The following is a 21,539-nucleotide window of genomic DNA, read 5'->3' as shown; positions in this document are numbered from 1 at the left end:
GGTCCCCTCTAGCATTACAACTCATGTCCCTTACCCTGAATTGCGCACTGAGGGCGTGTAATGGTCGTACTCCTTCCGATACCCCCTCAGTGTGTACTTTCAACAGGAGGGGCCAAGAGTCGAGGCTAGATTACATCATGGTGGACATTACACTCTGGCCTAAAGTGCTTGACTTCAGGGTAATTAAGAGGTCTGATAGTGATCACAATGCTCTTTGCCTAAATATCCTGTGCCCCCTGCCTATGACGGATTCATCCCCAGTTGGCCAAGGGGAAGATCCGGGGGATTTGTTCCTCACAACAAATAGGCGCCGGGTCAAGTGGGGAAAGTTGGTGAGCTCGGAAGAGTCCATTAAGAAATTATATGAGCTGGCACTCCCCAGCTTCATGGAGGTGGATGCTCTCCTGAATGAACTAAGAACCCCAGATTACTACGAGAAACTGGGAAACATACACCAGGATTTAGTGAGGGATTTGGCTGAGGTATTCCACCCGGAGGTCCCAACCAGAAAGAAAAGGACCCTTGTTCCCTCTTGGTACACCTCAGATTGTAGGGCAGCAAAATCTGAGCTCATTGCAGCAATAAAAGAGGGGTCAGATAAGGCCAATGTACGTGACCTTAGGAAGCACTATAAATCAGTGCTGGCGACTGCAAGGACCGAGTGGGACTGGAACCACTGGCAGGATCTTCATGATGCCCTAAAAGTTAGGGACTCCCGGAAATTCTGGGCCCTTGTAAACAATGGGACAGGGGAATTTAGTAACGCAATCGAGCCCAATATAGCCCCCGCGGTCTGGGAGGCCCACTTTGGGGCTCTTTACCAAGATACTAGTTCCTGCCCGGACGCAGAGTTGCAACTGCCCTTGGGTACTCAGGATTTTGGAATGGAACTATCCCTGGGGGAAGTGGAGCTTGCCCTAGAACGCTTACCAGTGGGGAAGGCGCCAGGACTGGATAGGTTACCCGGGGATCTATTTAGGCATCACCCGGACATCTGGGGCCCATACCTTCTCATTCTCTTCAATGCCATTCTTGGAGGTATGGCGATCCCTGGGTCGTGGCTGGGGGCAGAGATTGTGCCCATCCATAAGAAGGGTTCTACTCTGCTCCCCGCCAATTACAGGCCTATAAGCCTTATAGATGTGCCCCAAAAGCTCTTTGCGCGCCTCATCTTAGACCATCTCCTAGACTGGGTCGAGGACAATGACATCATGAGCCCCCTCCAGGCTGGCTTCAGGAAGAACACGTCGACCATGGACCAAATTTTTCGCCTCCTTCTCCTGTATTGGAAGACGGTCACGCTACAGGGAGGTCGACTGTACATGGTCTTCGTGGACCTGAGGTCAGCCTTTGACCTGGTCCCCAGGGGGAAGTTATGGGAGGTTCTGCAGAAGCTAGGAGTTCCCCCCCCACCTCCTCAGTATCATCATTAGGCTGCATGAGAACAACTTTGCGCAAGTGAGGTGTGGGAGGGAAGGCAAGCCCTCGGGCAAATTCCCGGTCCGCCGAGGTGTCAGACAGGGCTGTGTTTTGGCTCCGACACTGTTCTGTCTGTACATTAACAGCGTCATTCAACATCTTGACGCTGTTGGGGACAATGATGCACCGGTTCTGGCAGGAAGGAGGGTCCCGGCAATTATGTTTGCCGACGATACCCTCCTTCTTTCCAAATCCCCCATGGGGATCCAGAGGATTGTGGACGGTTTTGGCCATTTCTGTCGACAACATGGGTTGGAGGTGAACACGGAAAAAACTAAGTTCATGATCTTCAACCCCCCCACCAAAACCAGACCCAATCCAAAACTGGGGGAAACTAGCCTTGAAAGGGTCTCGACCTTTATTTATCTGGGGGTATCACTCCAAGAAAATCTGACATGGGACTCCCAGGTAGCAAGATCTAGGTTGAAACTTTCCCAGCTATCGGGCGCACTCTTGAGGGTGTCCAATAAGTCCACCTTTAAGCCTGTTAGTCCGGCCTTGGAAACGTATAGGACCCAGGCGAAGGCAGCAGCCACCTACGGCAGTGAGCTGTGGGGGCATAAAGCTGGGAAGGTCATGGCAGGGGTGGAAAATTGTTTTCTCAGACGCTTACTTGCTCTCCCGCAAGGCACACCACTCCTCCCCCTAAGACTCGACCTGGGCCTTCCGTCAATTGCAGAGGACCTACGGTCGAAACCTGTGAAGTTCTGGCACCGGATATGGACCACCGAGGAACTGTATCACTATAGGCAGGACCTTATACACGTCATGAGGCTGGATGTTAACGGCAAGATCCCTTGGCTGGCATTTATTAAGTCGGAACTGTCTAGCCTGAATTTGCCAGATTTATGGGATGATCCAGCTCAGGGCTGCCGAAAGATTTCGCGTAAAACCCTCGCACAGCTCTACAAGAACAAAAGCCTTGCTGATATGGACAATGCTTATGATAGTGGCACCTTGACGGGACGTTTTATAGTATCCAAAAATTCCTTTGTGTTTGAACCTTTTATGGATTTTATTTATCCTCTTTTGGCGAGGAAGCTGTTCCTGCAATGGAGGTTTGGCACGCTCCCTACTAAAGTTTTTACCTATAAATGGTCGCTAGGGGGTGACAAGCTCTGCCCATGCTGTAAAGCTAATGATGAAGACGATTTGCACATAATGTTTTGTTGCCATGCCTACCGGAGCCCGAGGAGGCGCTGGTTAGCTCCTCTATGTCGGAACCTGGGCTTCAGGAAGTATTTACAGGCCTACAGGGTTATGAAAACCAACACCCTGGGCCACATTGTGTTTGCGGTTTCCAAATTTTTAATGGCAGCATGGATAATAAGGAAGAAAATGTCTGGTTAATTCATATTACCTTGTATTTTCTAGCATTGCAGGTCCAGTAGGATTTTTATTGTATATATTCTGTTTTATCTATATGTACTTTTACTGTATCTTTTATGGCCCATGTGGCCGAAATAAAGAATTTTTGGATTGGATTGGATTGGATTGGAATACGTTTTTTGCATAAATATGCATGGATGAGGATGTGCATAAATAACATCTCATTAAAAATTGTGTAATTATTTTTGCATTTAACAGTATAAAGAATTTTCAGTTTTATCAAGAAGTGCACTTACTGGGACCCTTTTCCTTGTAACATTAGAGTAAAGTGGAGCAGAGTAGAGTGCAGTGACATACAGTAGAGTGTTGCAGAGTGGAGTATAGTGGCATACAGGGCAGTAGTGCAGAATATATTGGTGTAGAGTGCAGTGGTGTACAATGGAGTGGCGCAGAGTGCAGCAGTGTCAGAGTGCAGTGGTGTTAGAGTGAAATGTCCTATAGTGTAGTAGTGTATAGTGCAGTGGCGCAGAGTAGATTCGAGTGGTTTAGAGTGGATTGGCATAGAGTGCAGTGGCAAAGAGTGGAGCGATGCAGAGCAGAGTGGCATAGAGTGTATTGGCATACAGTGCACTGGCGTAGAGTGCAGTAAAGTACAGTGGTACAGAGTAGAGTGAAGTGGCACAGAGTACAGTGGTGCAGACAAAAGTGGCGTAGAGTTCAGTGGTGGAGAGTACAGTGTTGTGGTATAGAGCGAAGTGGAGTGGTGCAGAGTGGAGTGGTGCATGGTAGAGTGCAGTGGTATAGAGAGCAGTGGCGCAAGTACAGTGGTGCAGAGAAGACTAGAGTGGCGTAGAGTGCTGTGATGTAGCGTACAATGTTGGAGAATGCAGTGGAGCAGACAAGATTGGTGTAGAATGCATTGGTTTTGAGTAAAATGCATTGGCGTAGAGTGGTTTAGAGTTGAGTGACGAAGAGTGAAGAGGAGTAGTATGGAGGGGTGCAGAGCAGAGTGCGACAGTGCGGAATGGCAGAGTGAAGTGGAGTGGAGTGTGGAGGGGTGCAAAGTAGAGTGGAGTTGGGTAAAGTGGAGTATGTATGGTGTGGTAGCGTACTGTCATTAAAGACAACACAACACATCTCCAATTGAAATGCCCATTACATTTGCACAGCCATACAGTTTTACTGGTAAAAGTAAAGAGCGCACAAACGGTAAAGGGTGGAAATGTCATCACTCAGTGTATTGATTTGTTTTGATTGTGTTAAAATATTTGCTCCGGCCACCCTTCATAATTACTGAAAAGATTTGCTTCATTTGTGCTTTTCGAATTCTGATATATTCTGAAATATCTGCACAGCTCATTTACAAACATTGGAATTTTGTTGTGAGCTAGAAAAGAAAATAACAATCAACAGCCTTCCTCAGGTACACCCCCAATAGCCAGCATGATTGTCACATAAATCCTCTCACTTTGAAGTTAGAGAAACAAAAGTAAACACCAGGCTCCATGGGAGACAGAGCCTGACATTTGACCTCTGTATTTGAATGCACAGAAAATGTGACTAGATAAGAACAAGATTTAAAGGCCTGTTTACTGTATTCTTCCACCAGTACTGGATTTCAGTAAACAGGGTTTGGGTAACAGAAAGGCCAAACTCAAGCTGGACAGCCTAAAACATATACAGCCAGCAAATAGAAAGCAAGCAAATGTGAGTTACAAACCCAATGGGAAGCAATAGGTGGAAAACATTCCGATTGTCCCCAAGATGTGGTTAGCAAACCGGACAGCTGCACTGTCTAGTAGGCTTCGACCCCAAAAAATTACCACAAACACTGTCCACCATCAAGGTCTTTATTTTACCTACCTTACACAACGCTTCAAAAAACTGCTGTACAAGAGCAATATCCTTGGTAAACAGTTGTGGCATCCGGCTGAAAAGAAATAAAGAGTGAGGAATATTAGGAGATATTGCTTACGCACCATCAAGACAATTGTATCTTTTACTCAAACTATTGTCCCTTTATTCAACATTATTAAGTGTGATTGGGCATGGCCTCCAGAATGACTGGTGTAAAAGAGTGATCGTTTTTGAGAACTAAAACGTAATAAGCCCATCTAGCTAATTAGACGCCTACTTATAACAAACATTTTAAACAAACAGGTTTTCACATAAATTGAACCAAAAGGGGGATTTGTCAAAGACCCAATATTAGATTCAATCTACACCTTGGTCAACTTTTAGAAACATGGATTTTTACCATTAGGATTATTATATATAAATATATATACACACACACACACACACACACACACACACACACACACACACACATATATATACCTATACACATATACACACATATATACCTAGACACACATATATACATATACACACATATATACATAAACACATATGTATGTCGAAACAAATGCCCAAGAACTTTAAGGAACGCACTCCGCAAAGGAGCCCACCATCCGGTGCTTTTAAAGCTAGCTCGCACTTTTATTCCATCTCATTCATCATGGGCAGCTTCTTAAACAAATGTCTCATGGGCAGCTTCCTTATTTGAATTTTCAGCATGCTAATTAGTTAGTGGCCCCACGTGGGCCTCGCTAAGTGCGTGTTGATTGATTGTGCATGCTGGGACCTATAGTCCTAGGAAACCAAAATATATACATATATATATATATATATATATATATATATATATATATATATATATATATAGTCAAGTCAAAAGATCTTTATTCGGAGTAAAAGAACATCCATAAAAGTACAAACAGAAAAAACACAATACATTTTTAAACATTCATCAGTAATTGCAATTGGAGAATTATCCGGGGACAAACGAGCAAAATCGGAATCCATTTACAATGTCCCAGCTATACAACATATGTCCCTTCGTGATAGTAAATCATTTAATTTTTTGTAAAAGAAGAGAATATCTTACAATATTATTTAAAAACACTGTATAAAAACATTATTAAAATCATTAAAACCAATATTAAACCGTTATAAAAAGAGTATCAAAATAGAAAGTGCAGTGTGCAGTAGTTAAACATCAATATTAAGGGTGATTCTCGATCTAACAGCAGCTTTCAGAAAACAACTTATCCTAAAAATGACTTCATCTGATCCCAATACCAAAAAGGACCGGAGTGCCAATTTAAAGTTAGTTAATCCGTTTTTCTTGCAGTAGGGCATAAGAAAATGTGCAGTGAATTTTTTATAAAAACCACAAAAGAACAAGAAATGCATAAGACTTTGCTTCAGGTCAGGGTTACAGGGGCAATTTAAGGTTTCGAGATGTTTATTATATCCCATCGGGAAGTTCAATAGATTGACTATACTCCCGTCTCGGAAGCGAAACAGTAAACCCCTTGCCCATCTACCAAGATGCAAACACAAGTATCTATACGGTGGGCCAGGTTTTTTAACGTGTGGTTCAGAATAGGCCAGATATTTTACAACCGTGCATTTAATCAGGTTCTTCCTGTCACGCTCTTCTCTATATAAGTCATACAATGCCCTTGAAATGATGGTTTTATGGGAGCGGTTTATTAGGTTTGGTGATGTGAACAGAGAAGCCAAACCCACACTTGCAAGGCTCTCGTTTACTGCTTTCAGCCATGGTATATGGTGTCCCCTATCACACTTTAAACAATCCAAAATAATTTCACGGGTTAATGCAGCAGCCGTGTTATTCCAGATCTTTATCCAGAATAGAGCTGGTCTGGACTTCACGAAATCTTCAATGTAAGGGATATTTAATTCATTATGGCATAAATAGGTTGAAGAACAGATAACCCCCCCCAATACCTTACGACAAAATCTATTCTCTTCTATTTGAATAGGGGGGCAGTTGGTATAACCCCAAACCTCAGCGCCGTAAGTGCCAGTTGGCATACATTGGGTTTGGTATATCTTGACCAGGGAAGTTATTACATCAGCTTGGTTGGGCTGTCTCAGAGAGGTTACACAATTAATAGACTTGCCCAACTTGTTCCTGGCATAAGAAACATGTGCATGCCACGTACCACTATTTGAAAATAGCAACCCTAAATAGGGAAAAGTGCTAGTGCTTTTTAAAACATTTGACCCTGAAATGATCTGGGGGATTTTGTGATTTTTTGGGCCACAGCTCATGATTAAAGATTTTTTAAAATTAGTTGTTAGGCCTAAATCGGCCATAAAAAGGACAAAACCTGAGATTAAAATGCGGAGTGCCTTGGGAGTGCGGCCCATCAGGACCGCATCATCCGCATAAAGAAGTGTGGGTATAGGGACTCCATTAATGTAAGGCACATCACTAGTTAAGGTGCTCAAAGTGCTGCTTAGCTTATTGATATACAAAATAAACAGGAGAGGGGCCAGCACACACCCTTGTCTGACCCCCCTTCCAATGCTAATATCATCAGAAACTTCACCCATTTGATTCACACGTACACAGGCTTTAAGATCATGATGTAAAAAGGCTAAAAAATGTACCAGATGGGCATCTAAACCATATTCAAGAAGGGTAAACCAAAGCCGGGAACGATTAACAAAATCAAAAGCCGAGCTCAGGTCCATAAAACCAAAATATAAAGGGGATTTCTTTGCGATATTGTATTTTGCCATGATCAGGTTCAGATTCAGACATTGCTCCACCGTTCCGACACTGCTACGGAACCCGAACTGGCTCGGATGGAGGATGTTATTCTCATCGGTCCATGTTCTTATCCTTTTAAATAAAATCCGCCCCAATACCTTTAAAGTGTTGTCTATTAAAGAAATTGGGCGGTAACACCCAGGGTCCAGCCTATCGCCCTTTTTAAAAATAGGAACAATAATACTACGTGACCATGTTTCTGGGATCTCCCCTTCAGTTAAATTGTTAAAAACATTGCACAGCAATGGAGCCCAAAAATCTGGCTCACATTTTAACTGGTCTATAGAGAGCCCATCGGATCCAGGCGCTTTATTCCCGGCACTTTCTAAAATGGCATCAAATACCTCAGATATAGAAATAGACATTGAGTGTGGGGGGGGTAACAGTAAAGGAGGATTGTCTGGTGTTGCATAGATTTTACCAAAATGTGCAACCCAGATGGGACCAGTAATATTACAATTAATTTCGGTCAGAGTCGAACCGATAGATCTTATATCCTTTACCTCCTTCCAGAACCCAGTGGTATCTTTTAGGTTAGCAGATCGTACCAGGGAATCCCAGTGGGTTTTCAGTAGATCGTTTGATCTAGTACGTAAAGCACGCTTATACTCTGCTCTGAGCAACCTTACCAGTGGTATATCCCTCGGTTCAGCTTTTAAGGCAGCTCTAAGCATCCTATTTGCTTTAGAGCATGGGCCATCAAACCATCTAGGTGAATCCACAGCCTTACTAGAGGCTGGTCTGGAAATTTCGCCTTTAATTGTGGTGCAGAGTTCAGAGAACGCTTTAACCACGTCGGTCCCATGGTCCTCTGTGCTTAGACAATCTTTGATCAAACTTGGGTATTTTTTACATACCCCTGCCAGGATTCCCTTATTGTCCACTCCCTTCCAGATTACCCTTAACTTATCTGTAGAAACTTCCAAACCCCTTGCGCCTATTTCACGTCTTGGGCATTTACCCTTCGGTAATGATAAATAGATGGCAATTGGATAGTGGTCACTGTGAATTTCACACACTACCTCAGCCCTTTTTAGTGAATTTGCAATGGCATGTGAAACGAAAACATAATCAATTGTGGTTCCACCCCCATGTCCAATAAAAGTAGGGAATGGGGATGCATAGTCTTCCATACCTACATGTTCCATGCAATTGACAAGTTCACTAGTAGCAAGGAAATCTAACAGTTCTTTTCCTCTTTTACATGGGGGATTCCTTAGATGTACATGTGCATTAAAATCCCCCCCTAAACAAATGCCATCAAATTTCCCATATACCTGTCCATCCATGATTTCATTAATAAAATCAAATAAGAGAATAAAATTTCGATTAGGTTGAGACAGAAAATCATTATTATAGAAATTGATTAAACACAGTTTTATCCGCTCGGTATACGAGAGTGCCATAAAACTAGGGCAATTTGTTTGTAGCGCGTCAATTTTAGTCCCAGCACATATTTTTATCCAAATGGACAATCCACCACTAGGACGACCAACCAAGGGGACCGGGACAGTCCTGTTATGACAACTATACCCCTCAAGCAATAGATCCTCCACACACCAAGTTTCTTGAAACATCAATATATCATAACAATTGACACAATCCCTCCATGAAACAATTCCCAACTTGGACTTCAGGCCCGCAATATTCCAACTGAGGATACTTAAGTTATTATCTTTATTGTTCCTCGGACTGAAACCCTGGTAAGTACTTGAAGCGGATTTGGATGTAACATGCCCCTGTTGAACACATAATGGACTAGATGGAGAAATCTCCTGTGTTAACGGTTCCGCTTCACGAGATGGTTCCTTTAACTGGACTGCCTCAGGGCACACGGAAAGTAGTTTGGTCTTTTTAGTGGGCAGTCAGTCCAATGTATCCAGGTCCTGGAAAATTCCAAACCTATTCTGCAATGGGAAAACAGGAGGGGGTTGCATCATCTTGTGTGGAGGACGGTAGAAATATTTTAATGGTAGTGGTGTCACCACAGTAGATGGGCCGTGTCGACCAGGATTATAGTTCAGCAGAAATTTTGCAGTGCCCGGATTTCTAAAATTAATTACAATACAGTCCCCGTTGATATTTTTGTAAAGGGGACCGATCCAGGTTACACGCCGTGTGGTTATGATTTCTTTTGAGATATCATACCCCACTCCCTTGTGCTTCGTTAACCAGTCTATACACTTATTGTGGAGTTGAACCCATGATTCTCCTTGATCTTCCTTAAGCGGTGGGATACCAGCCAGAACTAAGACATAAGGACAGGCCTCAGGTGGAAGATGTAGGGCCGGGCCTTGATGTTTATTAGGTCTATTGTCCTCATGCGTGATCTTTCTATCGTGCTGGCTGGAATTAACAGGACCCTTCTGTACTAGTGTGGTCTGTTTCACTGTAATGCCCTTTTTTGTGGAATTAATAAATACTCCGCTTGCATCATTAGTGGAGACAGAGGGTTTAGATGAAGTGACGTTCCCATGTATAGGGTTACATGGTAATAAGGGAATATTGGTTTGACGATCAGGCAGATTACTGCCAGTTGTACCCCTATTGTTGGACGCCTTAGGTGTAACAGACTGTGTGGGATTAGAAATGGGTTGTTGTTCCACTGTCCTGATATTACCATGGTCACCAGTGGTGGTGACACGAGTAGTGGATTCAAGGTCTTTTAACAGACGTTCTACTCTCATTTTGTCCAAGTTTGCTATGCCCTTTCTCTTTGCATCCTCGTTTTTAATTAAATTCTCCAATTTATCAAGTCTTTTAAAAATATTATTAAATTGTTTGATCATTTGACCTTCCAAATTTTTAAAAATTGTCTCTGCAATAGTCTCAATAAGGTTCCCCTCTGATTTAGCATAATGACTAGGTTTGTCAGTTCCGTGGGGAGGCTCAGTCTGGGTGGAGATAGATATATGATTAGACCCTTCATTATTTATAATAACCATATCACCCAGATACGGTTGATCCTGTGTAGGTGCTGTATATTGGACCAACTTCTGTCTCTTCCCCTTACTCCACATGCTTTGTGGAGTTGGTTGGTTGACAGTCCTTAGTGACTGCTTCCGTTTATTATAGGTTATTTTAGCAGGGCCCCTCTTTCTCTTTGCTGCGACATTACCAGATACCTTATTAGCAGCCTCAATAGATGGTATTTCTGGGGCATGGCCAAGAGTCACCTCTGGTGCTATATACGTGACGGTATCCTCATCGTCTAAGACAATTGGTATTTCAACAATAGGATGTGAGGATTTTACGACGATTATCTCAGGATTTATATGGGTATGGGTATTGCCATTGATACTGCTCACGGCATGTGGTTGATTTGTGCTCAATGGACCCATAGAAAATCTCCTTTCAGTCTCAACAATCTCGTTGAATGCAGTGTCTATCAATGCCTCAAACGACGTTAACAATGTTACCGGGGACTCTGCATCTTGAGTAAGAATGTCAACATTTATGCATGTAGCAGTGCAGTCAGCCATTATGGGAGACCTATTTAAGGACTAACCTTTTTCAAAAATGTTGGTGGGGTGGCCCGCCCGACCACTTCGACCTCTGAGGGCCTCAGAGGGCCCGCCCTTTGCCCGGGCTTAGCCCGGCGACGTCCGCGCGCGTCCGCGACGCGGAGGGAGCGTCCTGCTGAAGTAGCGCCTCCAGGCGCGCAGCGGCAGGAAGTGGCCGGAAGTGGTCGCACTGCCCTCTGGGAGCTGTAGTCTCCAGCCGCCACCAGCCGCGAGGAATGGAGAACGCGGCGGCGGCGAGACCCACAGCGTCAGGAACCCAGGGGCAGGAAGGCAGAAGAGCGTCTACCGGTAAGCTTCCTGGCGGCAATATGGCTCGTTTTCCCCGCTCCACCGAGGGAGCGTCCTGCTGAAGTAGCGCCTCCAGGCGCGCAGCGGCAGGAAGTGGCCGGAAGTGGTCGCACTGCCCTCTGGGAGCTGTAGTCTCCAGCCGCCACCAGCCGCGAGGAATGGAGAACGCGGCGGCGGCGAGACCCACAGCGTCAGGAACCCAGGGGCAGGAAGGCAGAAGAGCGTCTACCGGTAAGCTTCCTGGCGGCAATATGGCTCGTTTTCCCCGCTCCACCGAGGGAGCGTCCTGCTGAAGTAGCGCCTCCAGGCGCGCAGCGGCAGGAAGTGGCCGGAAGTGGTCGCACTGCCCTCTGGGAGCTGTAGTCTCCAGCCGCCACCAGCCGCGAGGAATGGAGAACGCGGCGGCGGCGAGACCCACAGCGTCAGGAACCCAGGGGCAGGAAGGCAGAAGAGCGTCTACCGGTAAGCTTCCTGGCGGCAATATGGCTCGTTTTCCCCGCTCCACCGAGGGAGCGTCCTGCTGAAGTAGCGCCTCCAGGCGCGCAGCGGCAGGAAGTGGCCGGAAGTGGTCGCACTGCCCTCTGGGAGCTGTAGTCTCCAGCCGCCACCAGCCGCGAGGAATGGAGAACGCGGCGGCGGCGAGACCCACAGCGTCAGGAACCCAGGGGCAGGAAGGCAGAAGAGCGTCTACCGGTAAGCTTCCTGGCGGCAATATGGCTCGTTTTCCCCGCTCCACCGAGGGAGCGTCCTGCTGAAGTAGCGCCTCCAGGCGCGCAGCGGCAGGAAGTGGCCGGAAGTGGTCGCACTGCCCTCTGGGAGCTGTAGTCTCCAGCCGCCACCAGCCGCGAGGAATGGAGAACGCGGCGGCGGCGAGACCCACAGCGTCAGGAACCCAGGGGCAGGAAGGCAGAAGAGCGTCTACCGGTAAGCTTCCTGGCGGCAATATGGCTCGTTTTCCCCGCTCCACCGAGGGAGCGTCCTGCTGAAGTAGCGCCTCCAGGCGCGCAGCGGCAGGAAGTGGCCGGAAGTGGTCGCACTGCCCTCTGGGAGCTGTAGTCTCCAGCCGCCACCAGCCGCGAGGAATGGAGAACGCGGCGGCGGCGAGACCCACAGCGTCAGGAACCCAGGGGCAGGAAGGCAGAAGAGCGTCTATCCGGTAAGCTTCCTGGCGGCAATATGGCTCGTTTATATATATATATATATACGTATTTGTCCAAGTTTTGTCATAAAGCGATTGCTAGAAGGCTTCCGAGAAGCTGAAAAAGTACATTATTTTAATAAATCAAGCACCAAAAATGTAATCCTAACGGGGACAACAGTGACACATTCAGTGAACATATGAGTATGTGAAGTACTTGCCGTTCATGTTAAATTCTAAAATGCACAAAACTTCAAAGATACTGGTAAGTAGTCTTCAGGATGTAGATGAGATCCACTCCACTTACATACCCCACTTTCCAAGCTACATATTGCTGGGACTTTCTAACCTCCTGACTTACCCACTTAGGTTTGATAGATCAAAGCGATTGCGCTTGCTCTCTGTGCGGGGTACCAAGTTCTCCTATCAAAGTGGGGCATATATGTTGAACCTACACATTCAGACTGGCTGCGTAAAAATGTTGGACACACTAGCTATGGAAAAGATCACTGCCTCAGTGGAGGGAGCACTGCCCTGGTTTGAAAAAATATGTGGCTTTTGCATTCAGTTCCTGGTTTGTGCCTTCTGGGAACTCACCTGTCCTAGATATCTCTGGGTGCTTAGACTGACTGGCAATATGCCCAGAGTACAGTGAAGACTTCAATATTTCTCTTGTTGCCTGCGCTCCCAGAAGCCTCTCCCGTAGTTTCCGGGCGGTCAGGCATGTACTATAGCCTGGTCCATTTCTTCCTCCACTATCCTCTCCTCCTCCCCTTTCACTCTTCTTCCCTCTCCTCGTCTATTGGAACCACCCACCTTCAACATATTTTCCTCCCGTCCAGTTACGGTCCTGGTTTTCTACCCATACCCAGCCACTGGTTGTAGGTGCGTGCATGTGATATTTTTCAAATTTAATAAACAGTTCTTAACTATAAAATTCAAAAAATAATGAAGCAGGAAAAAACACAAAGTGACGAGAACCTTAATTTATGTATTAAATACTTAACAGGTTACACAGTACAAGTTATTCTCATTAACATATGTAAACATCTATTAAGATATGTTCTAAAGCAACTCATTATTCTCACCTGGACAGCTTTCCTACCGCTGAATATGCAGTGGACAGCAGTTTAGGGTCCTTGAAAAAAATTAGAAGAAAAAGATGTTCATAAATATATAATCCATTACAAAACGATAAGGCTGTATGGTAAAAATAAATCTCGTGAAAAAGATGTTCGCTGCCCATTTTAAGAAGAATTTGAAAAGTAAAATAAATAAAAAAGTGTAATAGACAATATGTTGTCACACCAAGCACTGGCCTAAAAGTCATTCTAATTATCCAGTATAAATACCTTCTATAGAATGAAACCCTTACAAGGACCTTGACAAAACCTGAGAATTAAGCTGAGAAAGAGGTGAAACAATTCCACTGGTGATCCACGGATCATTGCAGAAACTCAAGGCTAAGGTATTAGGTGATAAAACTCGACTTCCGTGGAGGACAGCACAGCAAACTGAAGTGCTGCTACCACTCCACCTTGAACCGAATGCAGCATCTGTGGGACTGCAGAACATGTATATGAAAATAATCATCGTGCAAGTCAAAGGACAACATCCAGTCTCCACAGAAGAGAGGATCTGCCCCAGAGTAAGCTTTTTGAACATCTTCTTGAGGAAGGACAACAGCCAGAGATTCAGAATAGGCCTGAGGTCGCAATCCTCCTTTGGCAGATGAATGTCCTTGCTGGTGTGAACAGTTTCAACCTCAGAAGTCTTCTACCTTGAAAAGGCTAGAGTGGCAGCTGCACCGGCTGAGACGGTTTACATTACCTGTAAGCTAGACCTCTGGAGTAAACCCTTAAATTTTCAATACTGTTGGTGGAACTGGCAGGCTGGTGAAAATAACCCAAGGATCGTGCATTGGCATGACTACTTTTAAATCACTCAAGCACCAAGTCATCCTCCTTTCCAGTAAGTGTAGCTCCATTAAAGGTCATGTCCATGAGGGACATCTGTATGCCCCCAGAAAATCCAGTTCCCTGTATCCAAGTCATCTAAGCACTACAACTGGTGCCAAACGTTTAGTCTATGCAATTGGTGGTGTCCAGGCAAGCACTCAGTGCATATTGTGCTCCATTCTGCCCATACTGAAGTATCTGGGAAAGAGATGCTGTGAGCTCTTCTAGGAAAACCGACAAGATCTTGCAGGCCATATCCCACAAAGAGATGGGTGTACCTGCCTGGAAGGTACACCTCCTTCAAGGAACATAGGGCCAGGCTAACTGACTAATTCTATTGGGAAGGACAGCCAAAAATCAAAAGATGTATTCTTAGTTTCTGAGTACCAGGAACTTGTTAGTATAAAATATCACCTACATGTCATGAGTTTTCTAAATACCTAGATAACAAAAGAGTGAATTAACAGTTGTTATCAGAATTTAAGTTAAATCATGCCCCAATTGATTGGAATTGGCACTAGAAACAACATAGATTTAACAACATTAACCTGGAAAACAGAATGAACTTTGCATTCTTCTTTGGTCTCCAACATTCTTACTAATGTTGTATTAGGAGGCTTCATGTGCAACAATACTTCTTCTGTGTAAAGTCAGACCATGTTTGTCCTATTGTCCACCTTCACCCTAATATCCATGAATCTGTGCTTAAGTAACTGTGCAAAAGGCTTCACTCTTGGGGCAAAGATCAGGGGGGGGGAAAGGGCCATCCATGCATGGCACCCCCAAATATCTTCCAGTTCAGTGGCACCAAGCCGTTTGCCTTTACTCTTGACACCACATTAGCGTACAGCAGTGTAAGTTACAATAATTCAAGGTTTCTATTTGCAACAACCAATTGTGGCATCGTGAGCATCTAATCTGGCCTCATCATGTGGGGCGGGGTCATGCTGCAATCTGTCCAGTAACTTAAAGAGAGAATCTATTCCTATAGGTTGTTCTGTGGCATGGACTAAATCTCAATGTATCTTCCTATTCTAGCATATCAATAACCTTAGGCAGCCTACCTGTCAATCTTTCCTCTAAAATGTTGTTGTCCATGTCAATCATGGATAAAGAGCAGTATGAATTGCAATTTAATGGGATCAAGGAGTACCAGAATATGAATAACATAACAATGGGTTGAAGTTTAGGAACGTAAGTATATTTCAGAGACTTAGTCTATTAATTTTTTTTTTCTTTTTAAAACTCCTCATTTCACCATTCGCGTCTGCAAAGTTAACAAAAAAGCCCATTCCAATCTGGGCGCCCAGGGCCTATGGTATTGCATTTGCTTTAGGCCAACAAGGCCAGCTTATTTTGTACGAGGCTTGGTGTAATCATTGGACCTTTGAGACCTTAGACCAGCCTAATTTCTATACCCCAGGAAATCAGTGGTGACCAGATGTTATTGTCCCTATTGTCTACCAAGCCCTGATCCTATCGCGCTGTACCCAATGCCGCACCCAACCAGTTCTCATAAAGCGGGGGTCTGGGGTCTTTCCACAATTTACAGATTTCCCTACGGGCTATCAAAATCAAGCAGAAAAATAAGCCCACTTGGCCCGCAGAGAGCTGACTTGTGAGATCATTATCCAAACCAAAAATAACTCTGGCTAGGTTCAGATACAGCTTAAGTTTAAAAATGCCTTCCAGGGCGCTCCCCACGTTATACCAGAAGTCTCTTAAGTGAATACATAAAAAAAAAATATGTATATCATCCACCTCAACCTAGTCACATCTAGGGCACTTGGGAGGTGGGCAGGAAACAAATTTTGCAATTTTCTTAGGTGTGTAATACAGCCTATTAACAACATAAAAGTGGTTCTTTTTAGGAGAAGCCGGTTTAACAAACTTATATAGGGTTTGAAGAGATAAAGTATATAAACTAACGGATGCATCTCCCAACACGTTTGAATTCCATACAAGATGAGAAGGGGAAAGCTCTACATCCTCGGCGTCTAATAGGCTCTTATACCAGAATCCGACCTCCTTTTTTCTTGGGCTTACATTCTGAAGTATATACTCAATCTCCCAATTTCCACCTATATGCTTCTTCTCTGCTGAAAACCAGGAGCATAATTGCAAATATTTGAATCTAGAGAGGGTGTCACCAATTTTAGATCTTAAAACCTCCCAAGGAGGGACTCCATCAGACGATATTAGGTCGGACCAGATCAGGATTCCTGCCTTCTTAATGGGAGACACTAAATTATCTTACGGACACACAGGCAGTCCGCGGGAGTCCCAGATTGGAGCGAAGTCCGCATAATATCTTATCCCCCATCTCGCCTTAACTTTATGCCACACATTGAGTGCTGATTTTAAAACCTTTAGACAAACCTTCTTGAAAAATCTTGGCACTCCAAACTTATACAGAAATCCAATACCCCCTCCCTCAAAGTTAGCCATGACCCTCAAGATCCTCCCCCAGTTGGTATCATCGGGACTTGAGAGTAGACAGCGTATATTTTTGAACTGGAATGCAAAAGAATACCAGAGCACGTCTGGAAGAGCTAGAACGCCCTTTAAAAGTCTTCGTTTTAACTTCTTCCAGGATAACCTGGAGTTTTTGTTAGACCATATGAAGCTGCCTATTTTACTTTGGATTTTCCCCAAGAGCTTGCCTGGAAAATCAAGGGGAATAGTGCTAAATAAATACGTCAATTTGGGCAGAATAACCATCTTAACTAAGTTTACAAGGCCATAGACGGTGAGAGGTAAATTCTGCCATCTAGAAAAAAGATGGTCAATTTCCTTAGCCACTTACCTCAAATTAATCAAGGGGATGTTACTTAAATCCGGTACTATAGTTATCCCCAAGTATTTAAGCTCCTTACTGCAGTTTCCAGACCAGTTATAAAGACACCCCAGCACATTACTTCAGTCTTGGAGGAGTTAACTAAATACCCAGAGTACAGACCAAATTCCGTCAAAGTAGTTTCTACCCTAGGTAGCACCTCTGCTGGGTTGTTGGTATAAACCAGCAGATTGTCCGTGTATAGGGCTAGTTTGCATCTGTATTCTGAGGCTTGGAAGGGAGTAATTTGTTCGTCCAATCTCAATGCTAGCGCAAGAAGTTCGATATAAATATCGAACAATAGGGGCGAGGTAGGACACCCCTGTCGTGTTCCCCTTTTTATACTAAAGCTCGATGTCAGTGAACCATTCAGGAGGATAACTGCAGAGTCACCCTTGTAACATCTAATGAGGGTTTGTATGAATGTTAAACCAAATCCCATCATTTTTAGAGTCTCCCAGAGGAAGGCCCAGTTGACACGGTCAAACTCCTTGGCTGCGTCATATGCAGCCACCGCCAAGGGTTCCGACCATGCCAACGCCAGATCGATGCTGCCTATTAGCTGTAAAGTTTGTTCCTGGATGAACGCTCCCGGGATAAAACGCTTTGGGTCAATGTTGATCAACTGTGGAACTATCTTGACCAACCTCCCTGCCAAAATGCTAGTAAAGATCTTATAATCCGCATTAAGCAGGGAGATTGGCCTATAGGAGTCCGCCTTAAGAGGATCCTTTCCCGGCATCAAGATAAGCACTATTGTTGCCTCCTTCCATGACGGGGGGACCCTCCCTTCTGAGCTGTAAATATAGTTAAAAGTTCACATAAACTAGGAACTATCACATCCTGAAGGGCCTTATAGACTTCACCCGGAAGGGCATCCGTCCCTGCAGCTTTTTTATTCTTAATCTTTTTAATGTGAAGTTTAATTTCCTCCTCTGTGATGGGGCCGTCTAGCATGTTTCGACCCTCACCTGTCAATGTTGGTACGGCCTTGTTTTTCAACCAATCCTGAATACTATCGGGACTTGAAGTTGTCTCCTCTTTATAAAGTTTGGAAAACATTGAAAGGAGATTCCTTCAGATATCCTCTTGATTACAAGAAGTTGCTCCCGTTTCATCTATGATCAGTTTGTGGATGTTGTTTTTTACTCGGTCCGCCTTTACCTTCCATGCCAGAATAGCTCCTGCTTTCTCTCCATATTCGTAGTTATCCATGTTATGGGATAACATTGTGTCAAGTTGTCAGGTTGACAACTCAACCTAGCACTTTCCAGTTTAGATCTCTCTTTCCAATTTTTGGAATTCCAGCGCCTCTTCCCTGTTTTTAGCACATATCAGGCTATGTAACAGGCCGCGAATATGGGCCTTAAATGCGTCCCAGACGTAGTCAAGTGATATTGAACCCATATTTTTGGAAAAATAGTCGATGGCAGAAGTTTTGATAGAGAAAATTATTTCCTGGTTAGATAGCATTGCCCTTTTTAGTGTCCACCTAGGGGTGGGATTAGACTTAGACTTACTCCCTAAATCTATCCGTAAGAATATAATCAATTCTAGAGGAGTGTCTGTGCTTTTTGCTAAAAAAAAGTGAAGCCTGGTTCTACGCCCTTCATAGCCCTCCAAGCATCTACCAGTCCGAGCCCATGGATCATATTGATCATTGCCCAACGCGTACGAGGGGCGGCAGCATGCGGACTATAATTTGACCTATCCTGAAGGGGATTGAGAAGGACATTGAAATCACCACCGATTACTGCTGGAGTGTTGACATCTACTAATTTGGTTTGTACTCTGAATAGATAGGCAGGGTCATTGGCATAAGGGGCGTAGTAGGATACCATGGCAAGCTCGGTCCCCCCAATGGCTGCCTGCACCACAATCCATCTTCCAGATTGATCTGTTAGCATGGACTTGATGGTGCCACCAGCTCCCGATCTAATTAGGACCGCCACCCCCTTATTATATACGGTCTGTTCAGAGTAGCAAAACAATTCAACCGATCTATATTTTCTGAAAATAGTCTTACACTCGAGATAGCTTAGGTGGGTCTCTTGTAAGAGGCACACTTGGGCTGAAGATTGTTCTAAATATTTCATAATAAGCCATTGTCTTCGCGGGCACCGGAGCCTGTTGACGTTCCACGAGATAAACCTTATCCTAGTAGTCATCATATTATACAAATTCTTCTTGCCTCCCTCCCTTTAGCTGGACACCCCAAGAGCATTAAGAGAAAAAAGAATAGAGAAAGAGGACTTATTTTTATATTTACTCCCACTGCAACCCCCCCCCGTGCTCCCCCTCCCCTCCTTCCATCCTCCCCCCCTCTCCCCCCCCCCCAAGTGACCCCGTCAATCCATCACACCCCTGGGGAACCCTCCCTTCTCCTCCGAGCATACGCCCTTTGGTCAGGACCCCCCCGCTGTGTGTGGCTAAATAATGGTTACACAATTAGAAGATAAATATGTTCTGATCCTGCCAAAACGGAAGCGGCTTTCTACTAAACTATATAATTACCCTCCATTTTCTGTTTCCTTATTTTATTTTTCCCTTGCTTATTAATCCATTTAGAAGCCAAATGCCAGACACACCCTTAATAATTATACCCCGCTCTCACTTCCGCTTCCTTTTCTGATCTTATCTATTAAGGTATCGACTTCCTCTATTTGGCGCATATTGTACATGTGGTTATTCCACATGATCCGAAGGGATGCAGGGAATCTTAACTGTGTCTTAGCCCCTAACGAGTTCAAAGTTACCATCCTCTTGCCCAATTCCCACTGCTTTGTGGCGGTGATATGGGAAACATCAGAACGAATGGAGAATGAGAATGGGTTAGAGAAGGAAGTGCACTTTAAATAACCAGCTTTCAAGCCCAAAGACAAGATTCTCTACTTGATAGCATACGTGAGGAAGTTCACCAAGATTTTCTTTGGGCGCTCTTTTCCCGGTTTTCTCCTATATGGATCGCGGTGGACGCTTTGAATATTGGCCATCAAATCCAAGTCCAACTCTGAGGAGTCTTTTAAGATCGTTTCAAAAGAGAGACTACGAAATTCTTAATATCACCCCCTTCAAGGTCTTCAGGGACATTTAGAATTTTCACATTGTTTTTCCTGGAATGATTTTCGAGGCGCTCGATCTCATCCTTCAACCACCTTGTGCATCATTGCGGAAGAAGAGCATAAAGCTTCCTTAATCTTAGGGACCTCTACCTCGAGGGCATCCGTTCTCTGCGAGACCTCTTCAACTTTCTGCGCCAGTAGTTCACAAGAGGCCTGAATAGCAACTTGATTGGCCTCTGAGATTGTAAATCTTCTGCCAATATCCTCTTTCAGACCTAACAAGATGTCAGCCAATGTCCCGGGCGCAGTTGATGTCAGCGGGGTGGAAGGCCCAGCCAATTGAGGCCCAGGTGCAATATATGTAAGAACCTCTTCTGCCTTCTCCAGTGCAGTTCTACAGTCTTCTCCCTGATCTGTGCCCTGATTTTCTAATGCCGAAAAGCTATTTGATAGTTCCACTGAATGATGCACAATCACCTGCTGGTCTTGTGGTGCACTTCCCTCCCCTGTTACATTGCTAAAAGGGCTCGAGGAGGGATGAACACTGGTGCCAGAAAGGGCAGCAGTAGGAGCGGTAGAGACTGTGGCGATAATGATGTTTTTATCTTGCCCCCGGTCGGAGGTGGTAGTGGAGAGATCCTTGTAATAGGATGTCAATGATGGCATGATTTTTAGTTTGGTAGAAGCCCCCCTCTAGCTTTTTTCCTACCTCTTCCCTTACCAGGGTGGGGGGAGAGTACTTTCCACAGTGTGACTACCCTTCCCCTGTCTGGTGACAGCCTTAATTTCTTTTATTGGGGCGAAATTACGAGAGGTTTGGGCACAACTAAAACAGTATTAGGAACCCTATTGCGTAAGGTGTATCGGCTGACCACAGGCTCAGAAGTGAATAATGCAGTGTCGCAGTTCAAGTCGCTGCTAGTAACATTGTAGACTCGCTTCTCCATGCAGTTCTCCCGCTTTTTGCTTAAATCAGTCTCAGTCTGAGCTGCTGCAGCCAATAGGTTTAGAGAGACTCCGTCCCCTACATTTTCCAGCCGCTTCTGAGCCACTGCACCCCCACCGCAGACCCTCGAAGGGGAAGAAAGCAATATGAAATCTGAGCCCCCAGAGCCCCGCAAGTCCCCACAAGACCCCCTCAGGGAGCCTCCAAGCCTCATCTCGACCTCCGTACCAGAAAACTCCAGCCGCGCCGATTTTTCGTTGACAAAACGCCAGGCTTCGCCCTCTGTCAGGACTCTCTCCACATCGCTCCCTCGGCTGAGTGTTAATCC

The 21,539-nt window shown here is 44.9% G+C and overlaps 1 protein-coding gene across 2 annotated transcripts in view; it reads right to left on the bottom strand.

The window, feature by feature from the left end:
- ECPAS (Ecm29 proteasome adaptor and scaffold) overlaps positions 1-21,539 on the bottom strand; it is a 709,962-nt gene that overhangs the window by 550,225 nt on the left and 138,198 nt on the right. For both annotated transcript variants that reach the window (XM_078676653.1, XM_078676652.1), the window contains exons 12-13: positions 13,498-13,547; positions 4,672-4,738 (exon numbers count right to left, since the gene is read on the bottom strand). In XM_078676653.1, coding sequence (XP_078532779.1) covers positions 4,672-4,738; positions 13,498-13,547 — 117 coding nt within the window. The remainder of the gene's footprint in view (positions 1-4,671; positions 4,739-13,497; positions 13,548-21,539) is intronic.

This window comes from Lissotriton helveticus, chromosome 2_1 (assembly GCF_964261635.1).
Source record: "Lissotriton helveticus chromosome 2_1, aLisHel1.1, whole genome shotgun sequence".
NCBI lineage: Eukaryota > Metazoa > Chordata > Amphibia > Caudata > Salamandridae > Lissotriton > Lissotriton helveticus.
This window is presented reverse-complemented; position numbering and strand designations above follow the sequence as displayed.